Source organism: Vulpes vulpes, chromosome 8, assembly GCF_048418805.1.
Source record: "Vulpes vulpes isolate BD-2025 chromosome 8, VulVul3, whole genome shotgun sequence".
In the NCBI taxonomy this organism is placed as follows: Eukaryota; Metazoa; Chordata; class Mammalia; order Carnivora; family Canidae; genus Vulpes; species Vulpes vulpes.
Window position 1 is genome coordinate 12850081 of NC_132787.1, and position 22672 is coordinate 12872752.

Genomic DNA, 22672 nt, shown 5'->3' on the forward strand with positions numbered 1-22672 from the left:
CACTGTTGGAGGGCATGTAAATTGGGGCAACCATTGTGGAAAACAGTATGGAAAGCTTAAAAATAGAAACCAGCAGTCCCCTCACTGGATATTTATCAAAAGGAAATTAAATCAAGATCTGAAAGTGATGCCTGTACTTTAATGTTCACTGAAAGATTATCCACAATAGCTAATATATGGAAACAAATGCTTATTGACAAATGAGTCAATAAGAACATGTGATATATACATACAACGGGATATTACTCAGCATTTAAAAAGAAGGAAACTGCCATTTGCAACATGGTTGCACCTGAAGGACATGGTGCTAAGTGAAATGAGCCAGACACATAAAGGCAAATACATTATGATCTCACTTATATGTGGAATCTAAGGTAGCCAAATCAATAGAAGCGGAGAGTAGAATGGTGGTTGCTAGGACCCAAAGGGAGGGGAAAAATTGAGAAGTGATGGCCAATTGGCATAAGGTTTTAGTTATGGAAGATAAGTTCTGGATACCTACTATATAGCATAGTGCCTATAAATAACAATAATATACTAATTAATAATAACTAAGCTAATAATAATATACTTAATAATATAGTATAATAATTTATTAAGAGGGCAAACCTTCCTTATGTTCAGTGTTCTTACTTCCTCCCCCCCACACAAACAAACCTAAGATAATAATAAAGAAGACAAGAGGAAACTTTGGAAGGTGATGGATATATTTATTGCCTTCATTGATGGTTTCATAGGTGTTTACTTTTCCCCAAATTCATTAGTTGCATACATTAAATATGTACATTTAAAAGTTTTCAGCTTTATTGAGGTATAATTGACAAATAAGTTGTAAGATATTTAAAGTGTACAACACAATAATTTTATATATGTATACATTATGAACGGATTCTCTCATCAAGTTAATTAACACATCCATCGCCTACATATTTACATTTTACTGTTTTTTTTTTCTTTTTGGTGAGGCATTTAAGTTCCAATCTCTTAATATATTTCAATAATACAATACAGTGTTATCAACTATAGCCACCCAGCTGTACGTTAAATCCTCAGATTTTACTCATCTCACAACTGAAAGTTTGGATGCATTTACCAACCTCTCTCTATTTTCCTAATTACCCAAACCTTGGCAGCCATTTTCTACTCTGTTTCTATAAGTTCTAGTTTTTTTTTGTTTTTTTTCAGATTCCACATTCAAGTGATACCATGCATTATATTCCTTTGTCTGGCTAAGTTATCTTACTTAGCATTATGCCCTCCAGTTTTATTTGTGTTGCCACAAAGGGCAGGATTTCTTCTTTTTTATGGCTGAATAATATTTTGTATTTTGTTATGTACATATACCACATTTTCTTTATCCATTCGTCTGTCAACAGTTCCAAACCTAAGCTATTGTGAATAATTCTGCAATTAACATGGGAGGCTTTTGGAGCAAGGCCACACGACCTTTTGGAGCAGCTATTCTATTAACAAAAACTAGCTTTTTGCTGGCTCCTGGCAATAACAGGTAACCAAGAACCAAAGCAACTCATTCTGGATGGGGCATTATCTTGTTTAAATAGCCATGAAATTAGGCATTTGTAGCAGCAATCTCCTATCAATTAGAAGTCATATATACAGAATGAACCCCCTATCCCCATTAAAGTGTCAAAGGGAAAAGGCAGATCCATGGATGGTTTTTAATGCCTGCAAATGTGATTCCACCGATCTGGCTGCCACCTCTTTTTTCAAATTTATGCCTTTTTTTTTTTTTTGAAGGAGGAACTTGCTTATGACCAGCTGACACAAAAGGATTAAGGCTCAAAGCCAGATTACCGATAACCCCAAGGCCAGATTACCAATGGCCCCAGTATCTGTGAAAAGTGAGTTGTGTGGCATTATAGTTTGTCCCAGGCATGATCAACAAAGACAACAGGGAAGGAAATTTCTCATTGGTCATTATACTTGGTAGAAGGTTGGCTTGAAATCAAGATTTACACTGATTCCCAAGAAGTAGCAAATAATTTGTATAAATAACCAAGGGAAGAAATGAAACAAGATAATGACCTCATGAGATTAAGAGTAGAAGCCTTTATTGGAAAGCCATGATATTCAGTTTCTCCTTGATATGTGGAATTCTTATTGCTATCAAATAAATATATATGCTCACTAATTGTTTGCAAAGTTGCATTTATTTTTCAGATCCACTCAACATGAGAACATATCTCATAATTAGAACTCACTTTTTGAGTGAGATACAAATTAGAGAATGACATGAAGGTTTAGCAAAATCATTTGGGTCAACCAGAATAGATCCAGGTCTGAATGTAAATAAGTGAGTCCTTACCAGAGGTTTCCTACCTGGAATTTTCATGAGAGAATCAGGTAATTAGCAGTATGTGTTAATTGTCATCACATTTGTGGTTGTCAGTAAATCTTTCCCATCCTACTTAGTAGCTGACAAATTGAGGTTCATGAATAAGGTAGCAGCTAGGGTAGGATGGAGGTCATACATGGGCTGGAAAGACTAAATTCACTTTACTGGAGCCAGTATGGATACCACAATGCCAAAAATAAAATGATCTGCCTTTTGGCATCACCATGGGTGTCAGTCAACCACCTGGTAACAAGTGAATAAAACTTTGATCCTTTTCTGTTAGGAAGAGGGCAATATTTGCTTTCTTCTGATATAAACTGCTATTGATTTTGATTTTTCCTTTTATGGCCAATATGCCCTAGAAAGTGCTGCTATCCATGGGCTTATTGAGTATTTTATTCACTACTATGAAATGCTGCACAGCACTTCCTGTAGCCAAGGAATTTATTTCCAAATAAAAAAGGCAACAGATATATCTTGCATCATTTATTTTTTAATTCCTTATTTTTCATGATGCTAAATCCTGAAAGATTGACCTATGGAGAATTCCACTCTGACACCAGCTGAAGGATACTGTCCTGCAATTTCAGTGTGTTGATTGCAGGAGGTGATTTTAGCTGAACTGTAAGTCAACATTGACATTTTCTTCCATTTGCTGAAACTCCCTGCTAGCCATTTTGAGGTTTTTTTTTTGTTTTTTGTTTTTTTTTTTTTTTTTTTACTCCAAAGCAGCCTTTCTAAGCAGAAAAGGCTATCATCATACTATCTGGGATGATCAATTCTGGCTATCAAGGGAAAACAGAATTACTGCCATATGGTAAGGGCTGAGATGTAGGTGGGTTTTTCTGTTTTTTTTTTTTTTTTTTGGTTTTTGGTTTTTTTGTTTGTTTGTTTTTTGTTTTTACTCTGTTTTATCATTCTCTGAGGTAAAAGATACTGAAAAACTCCTACAACTTATCCAGTTGGATTTTTGAGGGCTCAAATCCCTCATAATTTTTCTAACAGACAATGTCTGGTACAGACTGAGAGGTAAAAAAGCTGGAATGAGTGACAGACATGGAGGAAAGTCAAGAGCCTTGGAACCAGCTATAGAAGTGACATCTGGTAAATATACATCTATGTTTAGCTATTATTAATCTTTTGTTGGTAGTAACCAACATACTAACATATGAATTTTCTTTCCCTACCACTGGGCATAGTATATAAGGAATGTTAAATTTACCATCAGTCCAAGTTACATAGAAAGGTGAGTGGTACACATACGGATTATGATAAATTAGGTTGGGCAGTTGTTAATAAATGTACATTTTTATTTATGTAAATAATGTTGTACAAGGCACATTTAGAAATATATGCATAGGAAGAAGGATATGTGTGTGGGCAGCAAGATGTTAGAATATACTAAAGATGACAGTCTTGATGTTATTAAACCTCAACTTCTCCTTCTAGCTAACTACTTCAATGGTAATCAAAACACAAGTGGAGAGTTTTAGTCTTGCTGAGTTTGTGGTGTCTATAGAACATCCAGTTAGAGGTGCAAATTCAGAGTAGTATCAGTGTGTCTGTAACTCAGAAAAGTGCTTGGGACTGGAGACACATGTTGTAAATCCTCAGTGTATAAACACATCCACCGGGTTGATGAAAGTTATCCAAGGAGCCTGAGTAATATGAGAAGAGGAACAGGATGCAACTTCGGAGAACTGAGATGTCAAGGACTGGCAACAGTGAAAGTGTCTACAAATGTGGGAGTGCTTTAAAAATGATATCACAGAAACAGCAAGGAAAATGTTTCAAGAAAGAGTGAAAATAGAATCAGATTCTACTTCAAGAATTAGAAGGCCACTGGTGCTTTAAGCAGAAAAGTTGTCATAGAATGAAAGGGGTGATGTAACTTGCATAGAAAAGTCAAGAAAGAGAACAAAAACTTAGTTTCAGTAAGTTTAGCTGTGAAGGGAAAGGACAAAAAAGGATAATGTCTACACAAGATAAAAGAGTAGAAAAATACATTGGAAAGCCGTGACATGACTCAGTTTCTCCTTGCGGTATAGCATTCTTATAGCTATCAATAAAAACATACGCTCACTAATTGCTTGCAAACTTGTATTTATTTTTCAGATCCAGTTAACGAGAGAACAAAATGCCTCATAAGGAGAGCTCCTAACTTTTTGAGTGAGATACAAATGTTTAGCAGTTATTCTACTTAGTGATCATTTATGATCATTTATAAAATAAATAGTTGGCTTGATCTACATGGAAGGGTTATAAAGCATTAACTGACTGCTGGGGTTACAGATTGTTGGCATATGTCTGAGCAAGAACACGATGTGACATGCCTATATTTGTAAGGTATTGTACTGCCACCAGGACAGTTAAGAGTAACTTCTCGGAACTCGTAGTTATCTTCTCGGCAGCAAAGGCATGAATTTGTCAACTGAAAGAGACTATAATTGTACCTAAAGGAAAAGAAAATTCAGCAATAAATATTTTGGGGATATCTTCTGAAGTAAATTAACACCAATGCTCATATTGTAATTGTCAAAGTGATTTGGCAATCCTTCCAACCAACTTATTCTTTCTTACACCTTACATTTCCCTCTTACCATGAACTTCTAATGTCAATCAGTGATACTTTATGTAAGACCGAAAAGAATCCAAAATGGAAATGTATAAGCTCATAATTAGAGCATTATAGTGCAAAACTATAAACAGATTTTAAATATACAACTTCATGCCAAATTATTATTCTCCATATATTAATCTATACATTAAAGTATCCATGAAGGAAAAAAATATTTTGTCTAAAAGGCAAGTGACAGTTTAGAAATACATTTTTGAGCAGCAGTATTTGCTCAAGTACTCTTGGTAATCACCTTGTGAGAATAAATATATTTGGCATGAACATACTATGTTTGCTTTATTTAGAAAACTACTTTAATTGATCCATCACTATTGAAAATGTTTATTTCTCAAATCTTAATATTTTAGATATTTGTTTCATCAGATCTTAGTCATTAGCTATTATGTAAAAAATATTCCATATAATATTTTAAAAGCTTTAAACTCCTCCAACAGTTTTACAAAATTAATGCACAGTACACATTCAAAGAAAAACTCACCGGACAGTCTTCTTGCATTCCCCTACACATCTTGCCATCGCAATTCTTTTCTGGCAACCATTGTACTTAATAGTCACATTCATGAGTGAAGATCGACAATTATTCTTACCTAAAACAAAATGGATAACAGAGTCAGAAATGAGGTTTCACATTAACAATTGCTAAGTTTCAGTTTTCTTAACCTTAAGTACAAAATAACAAGAAAAAATACTTCACAGCATTGTTGAAGGGATTAACTACTTAAGCACCCAACACAAGGGACCCAGCTAATATTCAATAATTATCTTTAATAAATGTTATATTTTTCTTATTTATCATACTATTACAGGAAAAGGAGGAGGGAGAAAGGAGGAGGGAAGAAGGGGGAGGGAAGGGAAGATGAAAGGAATTAATTGTTTTTGACATTGATTTCTCATTTTTGATCATTCTTATGATGTAGTATATCAATTTACAACACAACCTACTATTAGGAGAGCAAACTACATTGTTTTCATGAGAATTAAATTTCTCTTTTATAAACATACTGGTTTTTACTGGGAAGAATGTTTCAACCAACATGAAAAAGTAACTTCATTAGGAACAAGTATCAATTGTTAGTTTATACATATAGGTTAGATTATCTGTTATGTTAAAAACACAGGAAATTTTCTACTAATGATCCGCCATTTTGTTTTAAACAAATACTAATTTTTTGTCAACAATTGACATTTCCTCTACATGTGGAGCTTAATGCTACTTACATGTATAGCAACATTTTTTTGAATCATAGACTCTGTCTTCCTATAGGGGTAAGAGAAATAGAAAAAAGACTTAAAAATGTCTATATTTTTGTATAAATAATACAACATTTCTTAACTTACTGAAATAACACTACAAAGGGGAAAATGGAACAGATAAACAGGTTGATCTCAGATCCAGGAAGCACGGATGAAAGAGCATTGAGTCTGTATATTTACGCTAAAATTTTTCAATAGTGAATAGAAAGGGAAAACATATTTAAACTAAATTATTCTTTAAAATAACATGCAAAGAAGTAAAAAAAATACTCCTCCCTTATTTTAATTGAAAAATACTTTAATAATGATATTACTACTAGATACTATAAGTTTCTCATAGGCAGGATTTTTACTTTACACATTGTTTTAATTTTACACCCATCAATGTCTCAACGTAAAAGCTCAATAAATACTTAAATCCAACATTGGAGTACTGAAATCAAACTTTAAGCAATATTACCAATTACATCTTCAGAAAGAAAAATCAAAGCTAAGTTGAACCTTAAAATGTGATCATTTATTATTAGCTAATTACTTTGATTAAAACTTAGTATTCATTAATATAAAACCCCCACCATATTGCTGTAGGAGGTAAAAATGAAGACTGTGGTACAATGAAAGATCTGAACAGTATATTTATATGTGATTTTATGAAAATTTTGTATTTTTATAGGAATTGACAACTTGGAATCTCTGAGTCTTGGAAAAATTAAAAAAAAAAGAATTTTTGTTTGTTTAAAGATAGTATAATGCTTTCTAAAGTAACTTACTTCTTCTAGAATAGCACTAAATTAAGTTTTACAGAGCCTGCAAATATAACTTTGGTATGAAAAATATACTTGGCAATAAAAGGTGCAAAACATATCTGAAACAGAATCTACAAGGAATTTATGTCTGTTGGCCAGACACATACTTTTCCAAATGAGAAAAAAGACAGCTTGTGTTTATAGGAAATGGATGCTGTTGATCATTACTTAAGAAGATGACTTACTTCTGGACACCAGGTCTGCTTTGGGCAGTCTTGGACTATTGCAACGAAACCAGTGTTGTAGCAGGAGTAGGAGATGCATGGGTTGTTGGGGTCATCAAATGAAGCACCAATCTGGGAGGCACGGAGGAAGAGAGAACAAAGTAATTATACACTTTGATTTCTTTTTGAGGTTGAAAATAAAATCTGTAAAAAAAATTAAAATTCATAATGCTTAATGAATTTCCAGAGGCACTTTCAGTGACTAATTTTTAAGAAAAAGTGGATTGAAAGACTTCTACTTCCATGAGTAAACCAATGTGCTTCCTTGAAAGCACAAAAGGCGGCAAGATTTTTAATCCTCAAATGAAGATTCACATGCTCTAGTAACCTATTCAGGTACTCTATTATATTTTTCAAGTATTTTTTCTTTTTTTTAAGATTTTATTTATTCATGAGAGTCACAGAGAGAGAGAGACAGAGACATAGGCAGAGGGAGAAGCAGGCTCCCTGTAGGGAGCCTGATGTGGTACTCGAACCCAGGACCCTGGGATCACGACCTGAGCCAAAGGCAGACACTCAACCACTGAGCCACACAGCCATCCCCATTTTATATATTTCTTAGCATACTGCATAGATTTTATTTTAGACTTTTTAAAAATATTTAGTATCACCAGTTCAAATGTATTATCAATTTGAGAACCATCTGAGTTTTATGACTTCCGGGTACTTTTTCTAAAAAGTTAAATTACTTTCCAAAATGCCAAATCAGTTGTCAAAATCCAGCCCTGAATATATATGTTGATGTATTCACATAATGGGGTTCTAGTCTTTAGGGGTTTTTCATTTGATCTCTGACAGTTTGGCCTTCTGATCTTTCTGGTAATAATTACAGTTTAACTCTATTCATTGATTTGAATGTCACAGAGTGTGCCTTCTCCATCTGGTCATACCCCTGGGAAATTTTATTCAGAAGTTAGGTAGTTAATGATCAAGTATATTTTTCTCCTTTGAAGTGAGCCATGCTGAGTACTACATTTGATGCTCCTTTTGAAATGAATATAGGAAAAAAATGAACATATTCTGCTCCACCATTATGTATGATTTTTTTCCATATTATAAGCTGAAAGAGCTTGCATTTATTCATAATTATATAAATAAAAATATTTTAAGGTAAAAACAGCCTTACCTCATAATCAATACTGTTAAACAAACATGTTCTTGGTTCTGAAAAATAAATACATTATTTTATCATAAGATAAACATTATAGTTCTGTTTTTATTTAGAAACCATAAATTGTGTATAAGATCATATTTATCAACCAATTAAAATGTTTCTTCCCATAACATCATCATCTTCCTTTAATCTACTGATTATATTCATAGTTGTTAATGCTGGGTTTCCTTCACTCCAAAGATAGTGAACTTTCAGAGGGCAAGTACAATTCTGTTAGGATCACACCCATTTAGCATAGAGTTTGGCATATATTAGAAGCTCAATAAATATCTCTTGAATGTGTGAATAAGTAAACAACTATTCAATTCATATAATGTACTGTGAATACATACCGCAGTATCCAATTTCACAGCAGGTATCATTATTTTGGAACTTTACAAGTCTCTCTCCAGTTTTGCATGTGGGTGCAGAAGGGCACTTCTTTAGATTACAGTCTACAGTATTTGCATCAGTACAGGTGCATGTGTAACAATTGGCAGTCCATTCCTCTCCAGGCTACAGACACAGACCAAGTTTAGACTTCTATTCAAATACAGGAATGACAGCAAATTTGGGTTAAAGCAGAGAAAAACTGTACTTACAGATTTCTTTTCTCCCAGTGGACCAAGACAAACTGTTAACAAGAGATGATAAATGCTAATTAAATTTGGCAAAATAGAACCATTGATTATGTGTAGATAACCACCAGGTGGCCAATATTGCAATTGGAACTAGGGTTTCAGAAATAGAATTATGGAGAATTGTATGGCCCCTTAAGGTGGATAAATCACATCCACTTACTTGAGTAAACTGTTTCTAATGAGTTTAGATATATTTCCTATTTTACAATCGCAGTATAGGATAGTTAGTAATTTCTGTTGGTAGTGGTCAATGAATCTTATCACTACTATTTTACTTACTCTTTTGCAGTCTGACTTCTATCTCCATAATCCTAAAAGTCACTAAGACTTTGTAATTAGCAGTCCTTAAGGCCCTTTATCACTTTTTCAAGTTCCCTATAATTGCTGACATTTTTAACTCTCATGTTCTTGAAAATGTTCTCCTTCCTTCAAATTCAATACTTTGAAATTCCTTTCTTTATTAGCAGCTCTTTCCCTTCCCTCTCATTGTCTCTGCCCTTTCCCTGGTACTTTCTACCAATCTCCAGTGTCCACTGTAATGTCAAGTCGATGACTCTCAAACTTGTAGCTTCAGTCCAGACACTGCTTGTTAACTATGGTCCCAGGATTCCTTTGGCCTAATAGTATCGAGGCAGATGAGACCCTCAAACTCAATATGCACAAAACAGATTTATCATATTGCCTCTGAAACCAGTTTCTCATCAAAACTGGCTTCCTCCTGCTGAGAACCAAACTAGTCTTTCAATTATTTGAGCTTAAAACTTAGGAGTCATTTTGATTCCTTCCATTCCATCACTTGGCATCTTATTGACCACAAAACCCTGTATCTTCATCTTCACTTCAACCCCTTCCTTTCCTGGTTATACCTGCTGCAGTACTACTCTAGGACTTTGTTCTCTTTAATTTAGCATAGTTGGGCTTTTCCAAAAGTAACTCTGACTCAGACCTCTTCCTGATCCAACCAATTCTCAGTATCAGAGGTAGAATATTTTTTTCTAAAGTTTAATTTTCATCTCCTCATTGCCTTGGTTAAAAACTTTTTTAAAAAAGTTTTTGTTTATTTGAGAGAAAGCTAGAGCATGGGTGAGGGGCAGAGGAAGAGAATCTTCAAGCAGACTCCCTGCTGAGCATAGAGCCCAGCTCACAACCCATGTGATCATGGCCTGAATTGAAACCAAGAGCTGTGCGCTTAACCAACTGAGCAGCCCTTGGTTAAAAACGTCGGATGGCCCCTTACAAACTTCTAAAAGAAATACCTTCTTTTAGCATTCTAGCTTCTGAGGTCTAACACAGTATGGCTTCAATCTCCCTTCTCAATGTAGTCTCACTTCTCTCATTTATATACTCTGAACTAGTCTATGCATTGTTCTAAAATTCTAATTCTGTAGTGAAATACTAAGGACTTCTCCAAACTACACAACATAAGTAACACAAATGTGACACGTAAAATGTGCTCGCTATATAATACATATCTCGTGCTTGCTTCGGCAGCACATATACTAAAATATATAATACATATTTCACATTTTTTACTGTGAAATTTATTTTCAGCCTTATATGAAAATTGTCTATGTTTCTTCTAAAATACCCCTCTCCCACTATATCCTAAGATGAGAGAATGATTTTTGGGGGTAATTTCTATCTCTACAAAACACATCATGTTGGCTTAAGAATATGGGAACTCAAAATCCTCTAAAATTTTTTTAACTTTGATTAACTTTAATTTTTCTTGCTACAATTCAATCCTCAAAAAATATGGAATTTTCTAGTTTAAAAAATACTATCAAATTGTAATTTTTGATGAAGATATTATATAATTACATAAAATACTTTATTTAGTAGGTAAACTCTATTTTGGGCAAATAACAAGATGCATTTGTTTGATTTGGTTGTATTAGATTGTGGGTGAGAAAACAGATTACCATTCACTATTTGGTGCATAAAAGCTAAATTCATCCATTTCAGTATTCCTATCCTGTAACGTTTCCACAGCTAGTGACTTTTTTTTTTTAGCTAGTGACTTTTATTGGTATGACCTCTAATATTTGATTTATGAGAACAGTTAATGTAGAATGATTGAATTTTAAGTGGAAGTATCATTACCTGGAGGTGGTGGATGTGATGGTGGACACCCTGTGTAAAAACAGACACCTCATATTAGCCTCTAAAGTTGTTGAAATTGTTTTGGGATAAAATAGTTATCTAATATCTGAAAATAACTGGTTATATCCCTAGTCTTACAAACAGACTTATTGCTGCCTAACTTCCCTTTCTGCTCCTCATGGCATTTCAAATTCCACCATTAGAGAATGTTCCCTTTGAAGCTCAAATTTTAATGGGAGGGGAATATGGCAGTCTAAAGGAGAAATGAGAAAACATCAAGGTAAATTTCTCTTCAAATTTATTTTGACAGATGCTTCCAATTAATAAGACAGTAAGAGGGGGGCACTTGATGGGATGAGCACTGGATGTTATACTATATGTTGGCGAATCAAACTCCAATTAAAAATATACAAAAAAATAAGACAGTAAAATATATATTCAAAACGGAAAAAGATAATTAAGATATAGGAAAAATGTTAAGTATTATTACTTCTCCATTTTTGGTCCTTTAAGAACTTTCATCCTCTTTATAACTTCCTGAAATATTTTAATCTTACTCCATCTCCACCTGCACCAAATGCTCTATGTTGGCTGCATGTTTCTTTTTAAGTCTTCACATATCACATATTGTGGTCAACTCAACAATTTAGTCAAAAAATTTCAAATTCTATTTCCAAAACTTCTAAAAAATCAAATTAATATTTTTATTCTACCTACCAAACAAAAGGTCAGCCTAGAAGTAACAGAATGTTTGAAAGGAACTTAAAATTGTTACATGTTTAGGAAAAGGGGACTCAACAACCAATAGTTACAGAAAAACAGAAAGGAAATTAGTTAACGACGTGGGAGTCTGGGGGAACAAATTTTTCTCATTACTGAGGCAGGCTAAACTAATCCCCAATTATAAATGCTTAGCAGATTAGCAGAAACCAGCAACAGGAGAGAGAAATGACCTAACAGACATAGGTACTCATTTACTTGCATTCATTTACTTGCATTCCAGTTTCAGGTTTCCCTGACTCCTGTGGAATCAGGGACTGCTAAGGGAAAAACAGAAGTGGCAACTGAAGAAGCTAGAGTTTGCCCCCTGGTAAACTGGTCTGTCTTCTGAGATGCCGCCAAGGAAAGTTCATTTATTATTATTTGACTTACCTGTGGCAGAAATTCCAGGAGCAGTTTTTATTTCAAATGCTTCCCTGGAGGTCCCTAAAAATGAAGAAAGGAGGAGCAATGAACTTTTTATGGTCTCAGAAGAAAATGTCCTAAGATATCTCCAAATGAAACAAGAGTCTCAAAGCACCTACAGTGTACTAATGCATTCACTAATGCTAGTGCATGCTTCTGTGGCTGAAACATAAGAGCTCTACTTTAGCAATCCCCTGCTGATAGAAATAAATTGAATATTTTCCCATGACCCTGGTAAATTTCTCAGTTATAGGTCACTTTCTCTAAATGATACAAACTTTTTTCACAACTAAATCTTTTACTTCCTATAACTTGATTTCCTGGTTGTCCTGTATTAGGTTTTAGGGGAGTCATAATAGAGTAAAAAAAATCAGAACACATCTGTGTTGATCAAGATGCCATAAAAAACAGTTTGACAAAATTTTAGACAGGTTTCTTCCTGATTATAGGTGCCTAGACTTCCTTTTCTTGGCAAATTTACTTAGAAAACCTGTAGCTGTAAATTCTTTCTCTCTTCTTTTGAAATACAAATCTTTCCTCAGTTTCTGAATAGTTTTGCAACCAAGAATGTCTTCCTCAAAGACCTACCTCCATGGTCTGTCTCTATGAAATATAGTTATTGAGAACAATAGCAACCTCTCTCTGTCTCTGTGGAAGTTAGAGCCTAAATTCATTCTTGATCATAAGTTTAGATGCAATTTTCTCTGGGTTTCTTCCACTGGAGAATCAGAGTTAACCTCCTGGAAGTGGATCATGTGAATATAAGACAGACATTCTCTCATTTCTAATGAGATTCTAGATGATTCTGGGTCTGCAAGCTGATTATCTAGTTGTTTCTAATTCTCCAGCTGATGAGCTAATTGTCCTGTCACTCCAACCGAACCTAAAATAGATTTTCCTGTGGTCCCTGATCCTCCAGCTGCTGGTCTTGTTGTCCCTGCTTCTTCAGCAGACCATCCAGTTGTCTGTGATCCTCCTATGTATGGTCTGGTGTTCCCCGAATTTAAAACAGAGGTTTCAATTGTTTCTTATTTTCCAGGAAATGATCTAGTTATCCCTGATCCTTCAGCTGATGGTCCAGTTGTTACTAGTTCAAGTGATGTTTCAGAGGTCTCTGTCTATTCTCCTGATGGTACAGATGTTCTTGATTCTTCCTGTGATTGTCCAGTTGTCTGTGATCTTCCTATGGATGTTCCAGTAGTCCCCACTGTTACGACAGAGACCTTCACTTTTTTCTGATCCTCTAGCTAATTATTTTTTTAAAGATTTTATTTATTTTATCTCTCTCTGTGTGTCATGATAGACACACACAGAGAGAGGCAGAGACACAGAAAGAGGGAGAAGCAGGCTCCATGCAGGGAGCCCGATGTGGGACTCGATCCTGACCCCAGGATCACGCACTGAGCCAAAGGCAGATATTCAACCACTGAGCCACCCAGGCATCCCTCCTCTAGCTAATTAATGTTCTAGTTGTCCCTAATGCTCCAGCGATAGTGCCTTATCCTCTAGCTATTGTTCCAGTTGTCTCTGGTCCTCCAATGGATGGTCCAGTTGACCCTGTCAACCCTATAGATGGTGTAGATGTTCCTAATCCTATAACAGATGGTGCAGTTGTTCCTGATCTTTCAGCAAATGGTCCAGTTATTCCTAACCCAAGTCCTGATCCTGATGTCCTTGTGAATCCTGCTGATAACACAATGTTTCTGATTGTACAACAGATGTTCCAGTTGTCTCTGATCATCCAACTGATGGCCCAGTTGTCCCTGATATACGAGCTGACGACCTAGTTGTTCCTAATACTTCAGCCACTGGTCCTGTCATCTCATGTCCCTGGCACTCCAGATGATAGTATGTTTGCCTCTGAACCTATAACAGATGTTCTAGTTGTTTCTGATCCTTCAGATGATGGTCTCAGATAAAACAGTCTTTTATTCTGAGATCTGCTATGAAGTAGAAAGCTATGTGAAGCTCTAAGGAAATAGCATTCAGGGCAGTGGAAATAGCCAGTGCAAAAGCCATAGACTGAAATGAAGTACATGTGCTAGAGAAGTAGAACTAAGTGAATGTATTTGAATCATTGGAGATTACAGGGAGTCCTATTAGAATGTGAGGACAAATACATGGAATTTTTCAAGTTATTGTGAATCCAGGGAAGGAAATTAGACATTTTTCTAAATGCAATGGAATGTAATTTTATGTAAAGGAATGATATATTTGTATATATTTAAAATCCCTCTTTCTGCTCTATATAGAATATATGATAAAAGGTAAAAGTAGGAAGACTAGTTTGAGGTGATTTCATGAATTCAGACTATTCATGAGTGCTTTGGGGTAGAATGATGATAAAGGAGTTTGAGAACAATGAATGGGTTTATAGTGTATTAGAAGTAGCATTGACAGCCTTTGTTTTTGTGTGGGGGGTGCAAAATAAAAAGAAGAGAGCTATCAAGGGTAATTGTAAAATTTTTGTGAGTAAACTGAGTCAGTGATGGTACTGTTTATTAATATGGGGAAGAACAGGGATATGGGATCGATATGGGAGAACAGGTTGCAGGTATGAAAGTAAACAAGAATTCTGTTTAGGTCATGTCAATTTTGGAATGCCTATTAAATATCCAAATGGAAATGTCAGGTTAGAAATTGAGTATGAATCTAGACTTTCAGAGAAGTCAAGATTAGAGACATATATTTGGAAATTTGCATCCAAGATGTCTTTAAAGGTTTCCTATACTTTAATTCCTTCCTACAGATTATGTGACTACCCCCACTAGTCCTGTCTCATATCTAACTATCAGAAGCTTCTCTCCGAGTTCAGCTTAAGGGAATATCCCATCATACAAGTCATGCTCTTGCATTTTTCAACATACTAGTTTGCTAATACTCTAATAGCCTCTGAACCCTCAAATTTCTTTTTTTAAATAAAGATTATGTATGTATGTATGTATGTATGTATGTATGTATGTATGTATGTAAGAGATAGTGCGTACAAGCAGGGGGGAGGGGCAGGAGAGGGAAAAGCAGACTCCTCACTGAGTATGGAGTCCTACGCAGGGGTTCATCCCAGGACCCAAGGATTGTAACCTGAGCCAAAAGCAGATGTTTCACTGACTGAGCAACCCAGGCAGCCCATGAAACCTCAAGTTTATTTTCATTCAAGAAACTTTAAATTACCGTTCTGCTTGAAGTCTTAAAACAATTGGTCCTACCATACTTTATATTCTGTCATCCTTTAACATTAAGTTTATATAAATTTTGGTTTCCTCTATCATCTTTGGCATTCTAAGACCATGTTGGGCTTTGTCTCTTTTATTCTAAGCTCCTGCTTCCATTCTGTATCACAATTATTTCTACTCTATCCTGTAGAATCCACAATGATTTAAACAAATCTCTTCTATATGCTTATTTTAAAAAAATGCTTCTACCTCCTCCTGGTCTTAGCTTAATGCAACCAATTCTACAACAAAGTGGCATCAGCAAGAATGCTCTAGATCTGAGATCCTATTATTAAGAATTCCACCGAGATAACAGATGAGGATCAAAACCTTAGATTTGAAAAAAAAAAAAAAAAAAAAAAAAAACCTTAGATTTGTAGGGACATGGATCTCAACAGTAATGCATGTGGATGGTACCTGTTTCCAGCAAACCTTCACTACTTGAGCAGAGCAGCAAATAGCCTATTCCTTCCCATATCTCTAATCCTTCTGGAAGGTTCTCTTCCATACAGTCTGTTATTTTTATTTCAATAAAAATAAAACCTCTGAATCCTTTACCATATTGGGAACTCTTATTCATTTTTTTTACATACTCACCAGATATCCACCAGATATTTATCAAGTCAGGTACTAAGGTAGGCATTGGGAACATAACTGTAAACTAGAATAAGCAAGGCAAAAAGAACTTCTGTCTCTAGTTTGACAGAAATCCACCATGTTGGTGGCCTGTCTTATAATGGAGAATGAGTGGATGAATAATCAACCATCTAGGCCCCGTTTTAGCCCTAAAACATACTCATGACTAAACACATTGATTTTTTATTTACAAAATATGAATAATCAAATAATCCCTAACATACTGTCAACTGCACAGGTGGTTATAGGATTCAAGAAAGGGAAAATATGTGAAAGTATTTTGTTCATTCTATGCTTAATATACTTTTTGTGATTATCGTTTTATTTTTGCAAAAACAGATTAAGATGACTTTACAAATGATATTATATGATGGTAAATGACTACCTCATATCTTTATTTAATTTATTAAGTTGTACTCAATATATCCAGTAAAAAATAAAGTATAAAAACAGTATTATTTTATTTATCAACTACATTTTTCAAGCACTTTTTTTTGCCTATTTCATGAGAAATATTTACCAATCCCCTTCTTTTTCTCTTTTTTTTTTTCCTCTCTGGTCCATATCTTTAGTCCCTTGAAAGAAGTTAAGTATCAAGAGACACAAACATTGTTTACTAAAGGGTGGCTATAACCATTGCACAGTGCATACACTCATTGCATATTTCCCCATCAGATGAGCTTTAAGCAAATGAGGCATGTATAGTCATGTCCTATTTGCAAATTCTAGAAAAGAAGAATTTTTTTAACCAGTGTGTACAGATTTTAGGGAGTAAATTATTTTCTGAATTTTTAGACATTTCAGAAGGCAATATTACTGATTATTCTTAGAAATGGGAAAACTGTTCATCAAGGTTCTAGATCACTTTTCTGTTCAATAAAGAACTTATAAAGAAATATGTTAATATTTTAAATCATGACATTTTCTCATACTAAATCATGAAATTTTCTGAATACTAAAGGTACTACTAAAGATTGCAAAATGAAAAATTCTAACTTGAATTTGAATATACTTGCTGATGTGTGATAACTGTTTAATATCCAGAAGCCTATTACTTAAGAAAAAATAATTTATCAAACTCTCAAATATTTCTATTAGGGGAAAATTATATTATTGATAAAATGCAAAAATAGCTAACATATCATTTTGTAGTTATCTAATACTCTTAATTTATATGTTGTCTAAGTGATTTTGTGTAGAACAATGCAAACCTTAGATGAAAAAATGTAACTAACTGGGTGAGCAAATGTCCCTAACTCAAAAAAAAAAAAACATTTAAGGACCAAATATAATATGAAATGTTAGATGGTCACTACTATTTTCTTACTTAACTCAGTTAAAGTTGCATCAGGTAACATTCTAGTGATTTCTATATTGGCCATCTAAGAATATCAGATTCAAAATTCTGCACTAGTCTTATTTAGTAATGAAGATCACCTGAACTTTCAGATTACTCTTATTATCTGTGAATCATGTGTTGCAATGATAACCCGATAGTTCTTAAATACTGAGTAACAAAGAATTTAATGGCAATCTTTCTAACTCACATAATATTTGAATTGCAATACTATTTTTTTAAGCAGGAAGGATGTCCAACTAAATAAATATCTGATATTTGTGACTTTTTGTGTTTAGCTAATATCACCTGGTTTATCTGAAGAGCTTGTAGTACTGCTGCTGGGTGATGCAGGTTTATTTTCATCTCCACTGGTTACACCACCAGATGTTTCAGATGTACCTACTATAAAGGGAAAAAATGAGAAAGCCTCATTCCCAGAATTTCTTAAGCTAGGAAATAGGTAATTCTGATTTAAATTAACTTCCATCAAAAATACTACAAAAATTTCCATTTTTCTAAAGCAATATTACCCTTTATATATTTCCAAAAATGCACTTTGACATACATTTATTCATTATTTCATTGTATTCTCATCACTATGTCACTCAATAGATTATATTTTTACTGATAAGAAAACTGAGGTTACAGAGGTTGAGGGGTTCATTTGCTTAATTGCATGATACTGGTTCTAGGAAAAGTGTTTATATATGAACACAGCTTGGGCAGCTGGTTTATTTTGGGATTTTTCCCCCATTAGAAATTATTATTGAACATTTGTCAAATGTCTTTTTAGCCTCTATGTAGATAACAGTTGTTTTTATTTCCCTTAGGTCGGTTAGTGCAAACTCTATTAATATATTTTCTAATTTTGAAAAAAGTTTCCCTAAAAATTAATGGGGATTATTATTAAACCTTATTTTGTGTGCTTTTCGATTCTAATTTCAGCCATTTGTTAGTTGCTATGCAACTCTTAAATTGTTCCTTCTTTGGCTTTTTGCTTTATTTCTATTTTGATAAGTTATATTTTACAGTAATATTTTTATATAACCCCTTTAGCACTCTCTGAATTTTCTTTCAGGTAGTATCTACTGGTTCTCCCTAAATAAGTAATAATAATTATTATTATTATATTATTATTATATTTCTTCTTCCCTTATCCTCCCCTTATTCTGTATTTTCTAATTCAAATGCCATTTTCTTTCTTAATACTATTTGTTTTTACTAGTTTAATAAACTTGAGCTTCTCTCATCTGGTTCATGAGCTTTAAATAATATGTTTGACTATTACCTAATCACCAATATTATTTCATCTTCTTTCTTATTGCTGATGTAGGAAAGATGTTGGGGTTCAGAGTGGACAGCCAAGAAAGAATCCTTGAGATATCTTTGATGCAAAAAGGCGGTTTTATTAAATCACAAGGACAGGCCCCATGGGCAGAAATAACTGTACTGGGGTCATGAGGAATGGCGCATTATACACTTTCAAGTTGAGAGGGAGTTAAGGATACTGAAAATCTCTAAGAAATTTTGGAAGCAAGGTTTTTAAAACCTTGAGAGGGCTAGATATTGTTGGGAAAAGTTATTACCATCTAATAAAACCTTAGTTATGAGACCCTTCCAATAAATATGGGTGGATCATATGCTTGGCAGATGATTGCCAACATGTATGTTGGGGAGTAGAGATAAAGGAAGTTTCCAAAAGAATTTATACATGTTAAAGTAGACTTACAGGATCCTGGGCATCAGGCTAAGATTATCTTTTGCCCTAAGCAAAGTATTAACATCCAGTCAGTTGAATTCTTTAAGAAATGTCACTCTACCTATTTCAAGGACATGTCAATGGGTTGTAAGTAGTAAGGATATTTATTTTTTCATTTGCCTTTGCTTTCCACAACTTCCCCATCTATTTATTACTATGATATTTTTAGTTGGTCAAGTATGTAAATTATAAAAATAAATTTAAATTTAAATTATGTAGTTTTCTTCCACCTTTCTTTCAACTTTGATTCTAGTTTGAGAGCTACAGGTAAAAATAGTGCTATAATCATTTTGGTCATTTTCAAAGCATCTCTTTGTTGCTTAATACTCATCCTCTAGTGTTTTTATTATGAAGGGTTCATGGGTACATAATTCTCTGAATTCCTTCATGTTTTCAACTATTTTCCTAGAGCTTGATACCTGAATTACATTTAGCTTCAGTAACAACCCTTACTCCACATTTTCCTTCTTTGAGTTTCTTTTTTTTTTTTAAGATTTTATTTGTTTATTCATGAGAGACACAGTGAGAGAGAGGCAGAGACACAGGCAGAGAGAGACATATGCTCCATGCAGGGAGCCGATGTGGGACTCGATCCTGGGACTCCAGGATCATGCCCTGGGCCAAAGGCAGACGTTCAACCACTGAGCCACCCAGGTGTCCCCTTCCTTGAGTTTCTTAATGCTACCCTGTCTTGATGAGTCTGATGCCAGCCTGATTTTCTGTCTTTTTAAATGCCTTTTCTTTTTACCTCAAGTTCTAGAGAATGTATTCTTCAAGGCTAACTGATTTCTTTCTTTCTTTCTTTCTTTCTTTCTTTCTTTCTTTCTTTCTTTCTTTCTTTCTTTCTTTTTCTTTCTTCTTTCCTTTCTCTAACAGTTTTATAAAATAACTCACCAAATTGTTCAGGATTTAATTTTCCAGGTATACGACAGGTCTTTTCAATATGTAAATTTAGTATTTCTCTTTTAATTGCAGGAAACTTGTCCTGATTTGCAGTTTTAAATATTAGTTCTGTTTCATTGCTTTTGCTTCTCCAGAAACTGCAATAAGACATATGTTAGATGTTTTTGTCTGTTTCCTGTAGTGATGTCTGACTCTGATTCACTTTACCTTTTTAAAAAAACTGCCTGTGGTATTTTTTGGATCTTTTCAATTCTATTCTCTATGGCTCCTGCCATGCTGAGTTTCAGTCTCATATACATTCTCTGGTGGTAGCCTTTAATTGGTCTGTATTTTTTAGATAATTTTTCTTTATTTTTCAATATTTCTCCTGTGTTTTCATCAGGTCTAATTTAACATCTTCCTATTGTTTATCTATTTTGACCCTCGGTGTTTTAAATTTATAATTCTGATGTCTATATCTGCAGTTTAAATTCTTGTTAATGTTTTGTTTCCTCTGATTCATGACTAGATTTTAAAGTTTGCTTGCTATTGCTGAGAATGGCTAAAAATGTATGCAAATGAATAGCTTTCTATATATATTGGAATTTTATTTTTCTTTTTCATGTTTTTCTGCCTTGGATTTTCCTGAAACATAGCAGGTGATCCTACATAGTCGGGAGAGAGAGCCTTTTGTGTGGCTCACCAGATTTCTCAGATCAAGGGCTTCCTCTTATGTTGTTTATGGTGAAGGGAGGGTTCTTTTTTCAAGTGGCATCTTTCCTTTGTCTGTCTTCTAACTCTTAATTACTATTATGTTTTTTTGAGCCCTTAGCTTTAAAGACTTCTTTCTTTTCTCCTCTTCTTCTTCTCCTCCTCATCCTCTTTCTCCCCCAATCCTCTCCTTCTCCTTCTTCTTTCTGACAACCAGTTCTCTGCTTTGCTAGCTTCAGATCTTCTCTCAGTAGTTTCTGTTCAGGTTGGGGCCTTTCAACCTTGGAAGTAAACTCTAGTTGATGCTATCTATGTTCTACCATTATTAAGCACCTCTTTTTACTCCCCTCTCCTTTGAGATGCCCTCAACTCCACTATGAGATCCAGAGCCATCTATCCTAGTCATGTCTCAGTCTTCTCTGTCCCTCTAAACACTATAGATGTGGGCCCAGTGATACTTATGGTTTGCAGAAGGAGGTCTGTGTAAATGTCAATGTATACAGCCACTGTTTTCCTAGCTCTTTTCCACCCCCACTGGTTCCCCATTGAGCTTAAATGCTACCCAATTCTAAGATCATCAATGCAAATTAAAAATTGTTTAGTCCACATCACACCCTGCTGAGGGAGGTATGGTTGGACACAGCTGAAAGTGAGGACTCGACTCGCCTGATTTCCTAGGACTTGGGGATCTAGTGCCTGCTTTCCCAGGGGTACTGCCACTTCCAGTTCCAGAGGTTGCTTCAAACAAGACCTTAGGTATGGCTTAATTTTACAATAAAAAAACAAGTTAACTAATTAAAATATGAACTTGATCATCTTTGGAGGATGGTTTGTGTAAGGACAAATAAACATTTAAAATAAGAGGCTTAATTCTCTCTGGTGGAAATAAGGAGAGACACCCCCCTTCCTTTTCTTAGACCATTTGCTTTAGAAAACTTGTCGTTTTAGATTTTTTTTATCTGTCTTTAAAATGTGTGTAAATCTTTTTTAAAAATATGAATAGATCTCTTCCAGCTTGATGACCCAGGAAGGTCTTTCCCAAGACTCTAGGAGCTGTATCCTAGAAATATAAACATGAATGGAGATAGTACCCTTATCTCCCTCTAGTTACAAACCTTCCTCCCTTTGGAGTTTATTTTGCCCTTGTATAAAGCCAGTTAAATAATCAAATTGTCACCCCAATTACCAGGTGAATTTAGGATAAACTGTGTATAATAAATGGTGTTTTAAAGTCCCCTCACTTGAGAACTAGTAATCATTTTTCTTGAAAAAATATATGTAAAGCATTGTCTGCTTGTGAGATTCCTGTCTTTACAATCTTAGTGAATTGCCAGTAATTTGCATCCTTTCTAGTTTAGTACTTATTCAATTATAAAACTCTTTTCTTTCTCTACTGTCTTGGGACCTGGGCCTCTGGTTCCAGAGAGGTTTTTGTTTTCAATTCTATGACTCCAACAGCTGAAATATGACTGCTCTTTATTGCCATGAAATTCAACATATCCTACAATTTCACTCAGTTCACTCATGTTGTGAGTCTTTGCCCAAGTTAAAGCACATATAGTCATACTACACTTATCATAATATCATATTATTTCCAAAATAGAATAACTCTGCTGTTTTAAACTCCAATTAATTGGTTCTCTTACTAGAATTTCCTCTGAGTTCCCATTCAAAAGCCTGTCATGGAGCATTTCCTTGATTTTGATTTATGTGTGCCATATCTGGAATTTGCCTTTGCATGTATATAAATATTCATTTCTCTTGCTCAAAAAT

The 22672-nt window shown here is 34.4% G+C and overlaps 1 protein-coding gene across 1 annotated transcript in view; it reads right to left on the minus strand.

Annotated features, from left to right (window-relative positions):
* Window positions 1-4442: 4442 nt before the first annotated feature.
* Window positions 4443-22672, minus strand: part of LOC112921201 (apomucin-like) — a 141824-nt gene continuing 123594 nt past the window's right edge. The window contains exons 6-15 of the mRNA XM_072765092.1: window positions 17854-17949; window positions 12328-12381; window positions 11176-11205; window positions 9034-9065; window positions 8785-8947; window positions 8405-8442; window positions 7240-7350; window positions 6213-6252; window positions 5473-5581; window positions 4443-4809 (exon numbers count right to left, since the gene is read on the minus strand). Coding sequence (XP_072621193.1) covers window positions 4626-4809; window positions 5473-5581; window positions 6213-6252; window positions 7240-7350; window positions 8405-8442; window positions 8785-8947; window positions 9034-9065; window positions 11176-11205; window positions 12328-12381; window positions 17854-17949 — 857 coding nt within the window. The 3' untranslated portion in view covers window positions 4443-4625. The remainder of the gene's footprint in view (window positions 4810-5472; window positions 5582-6212; window positions 6253-7239; window positions 7351-8404; window positions 8443-8784; window positions 8948-9033; window positions 9066-11175; window positions 11206-12327; window positions 12382-17853; window positions 17950-22672) is intronic.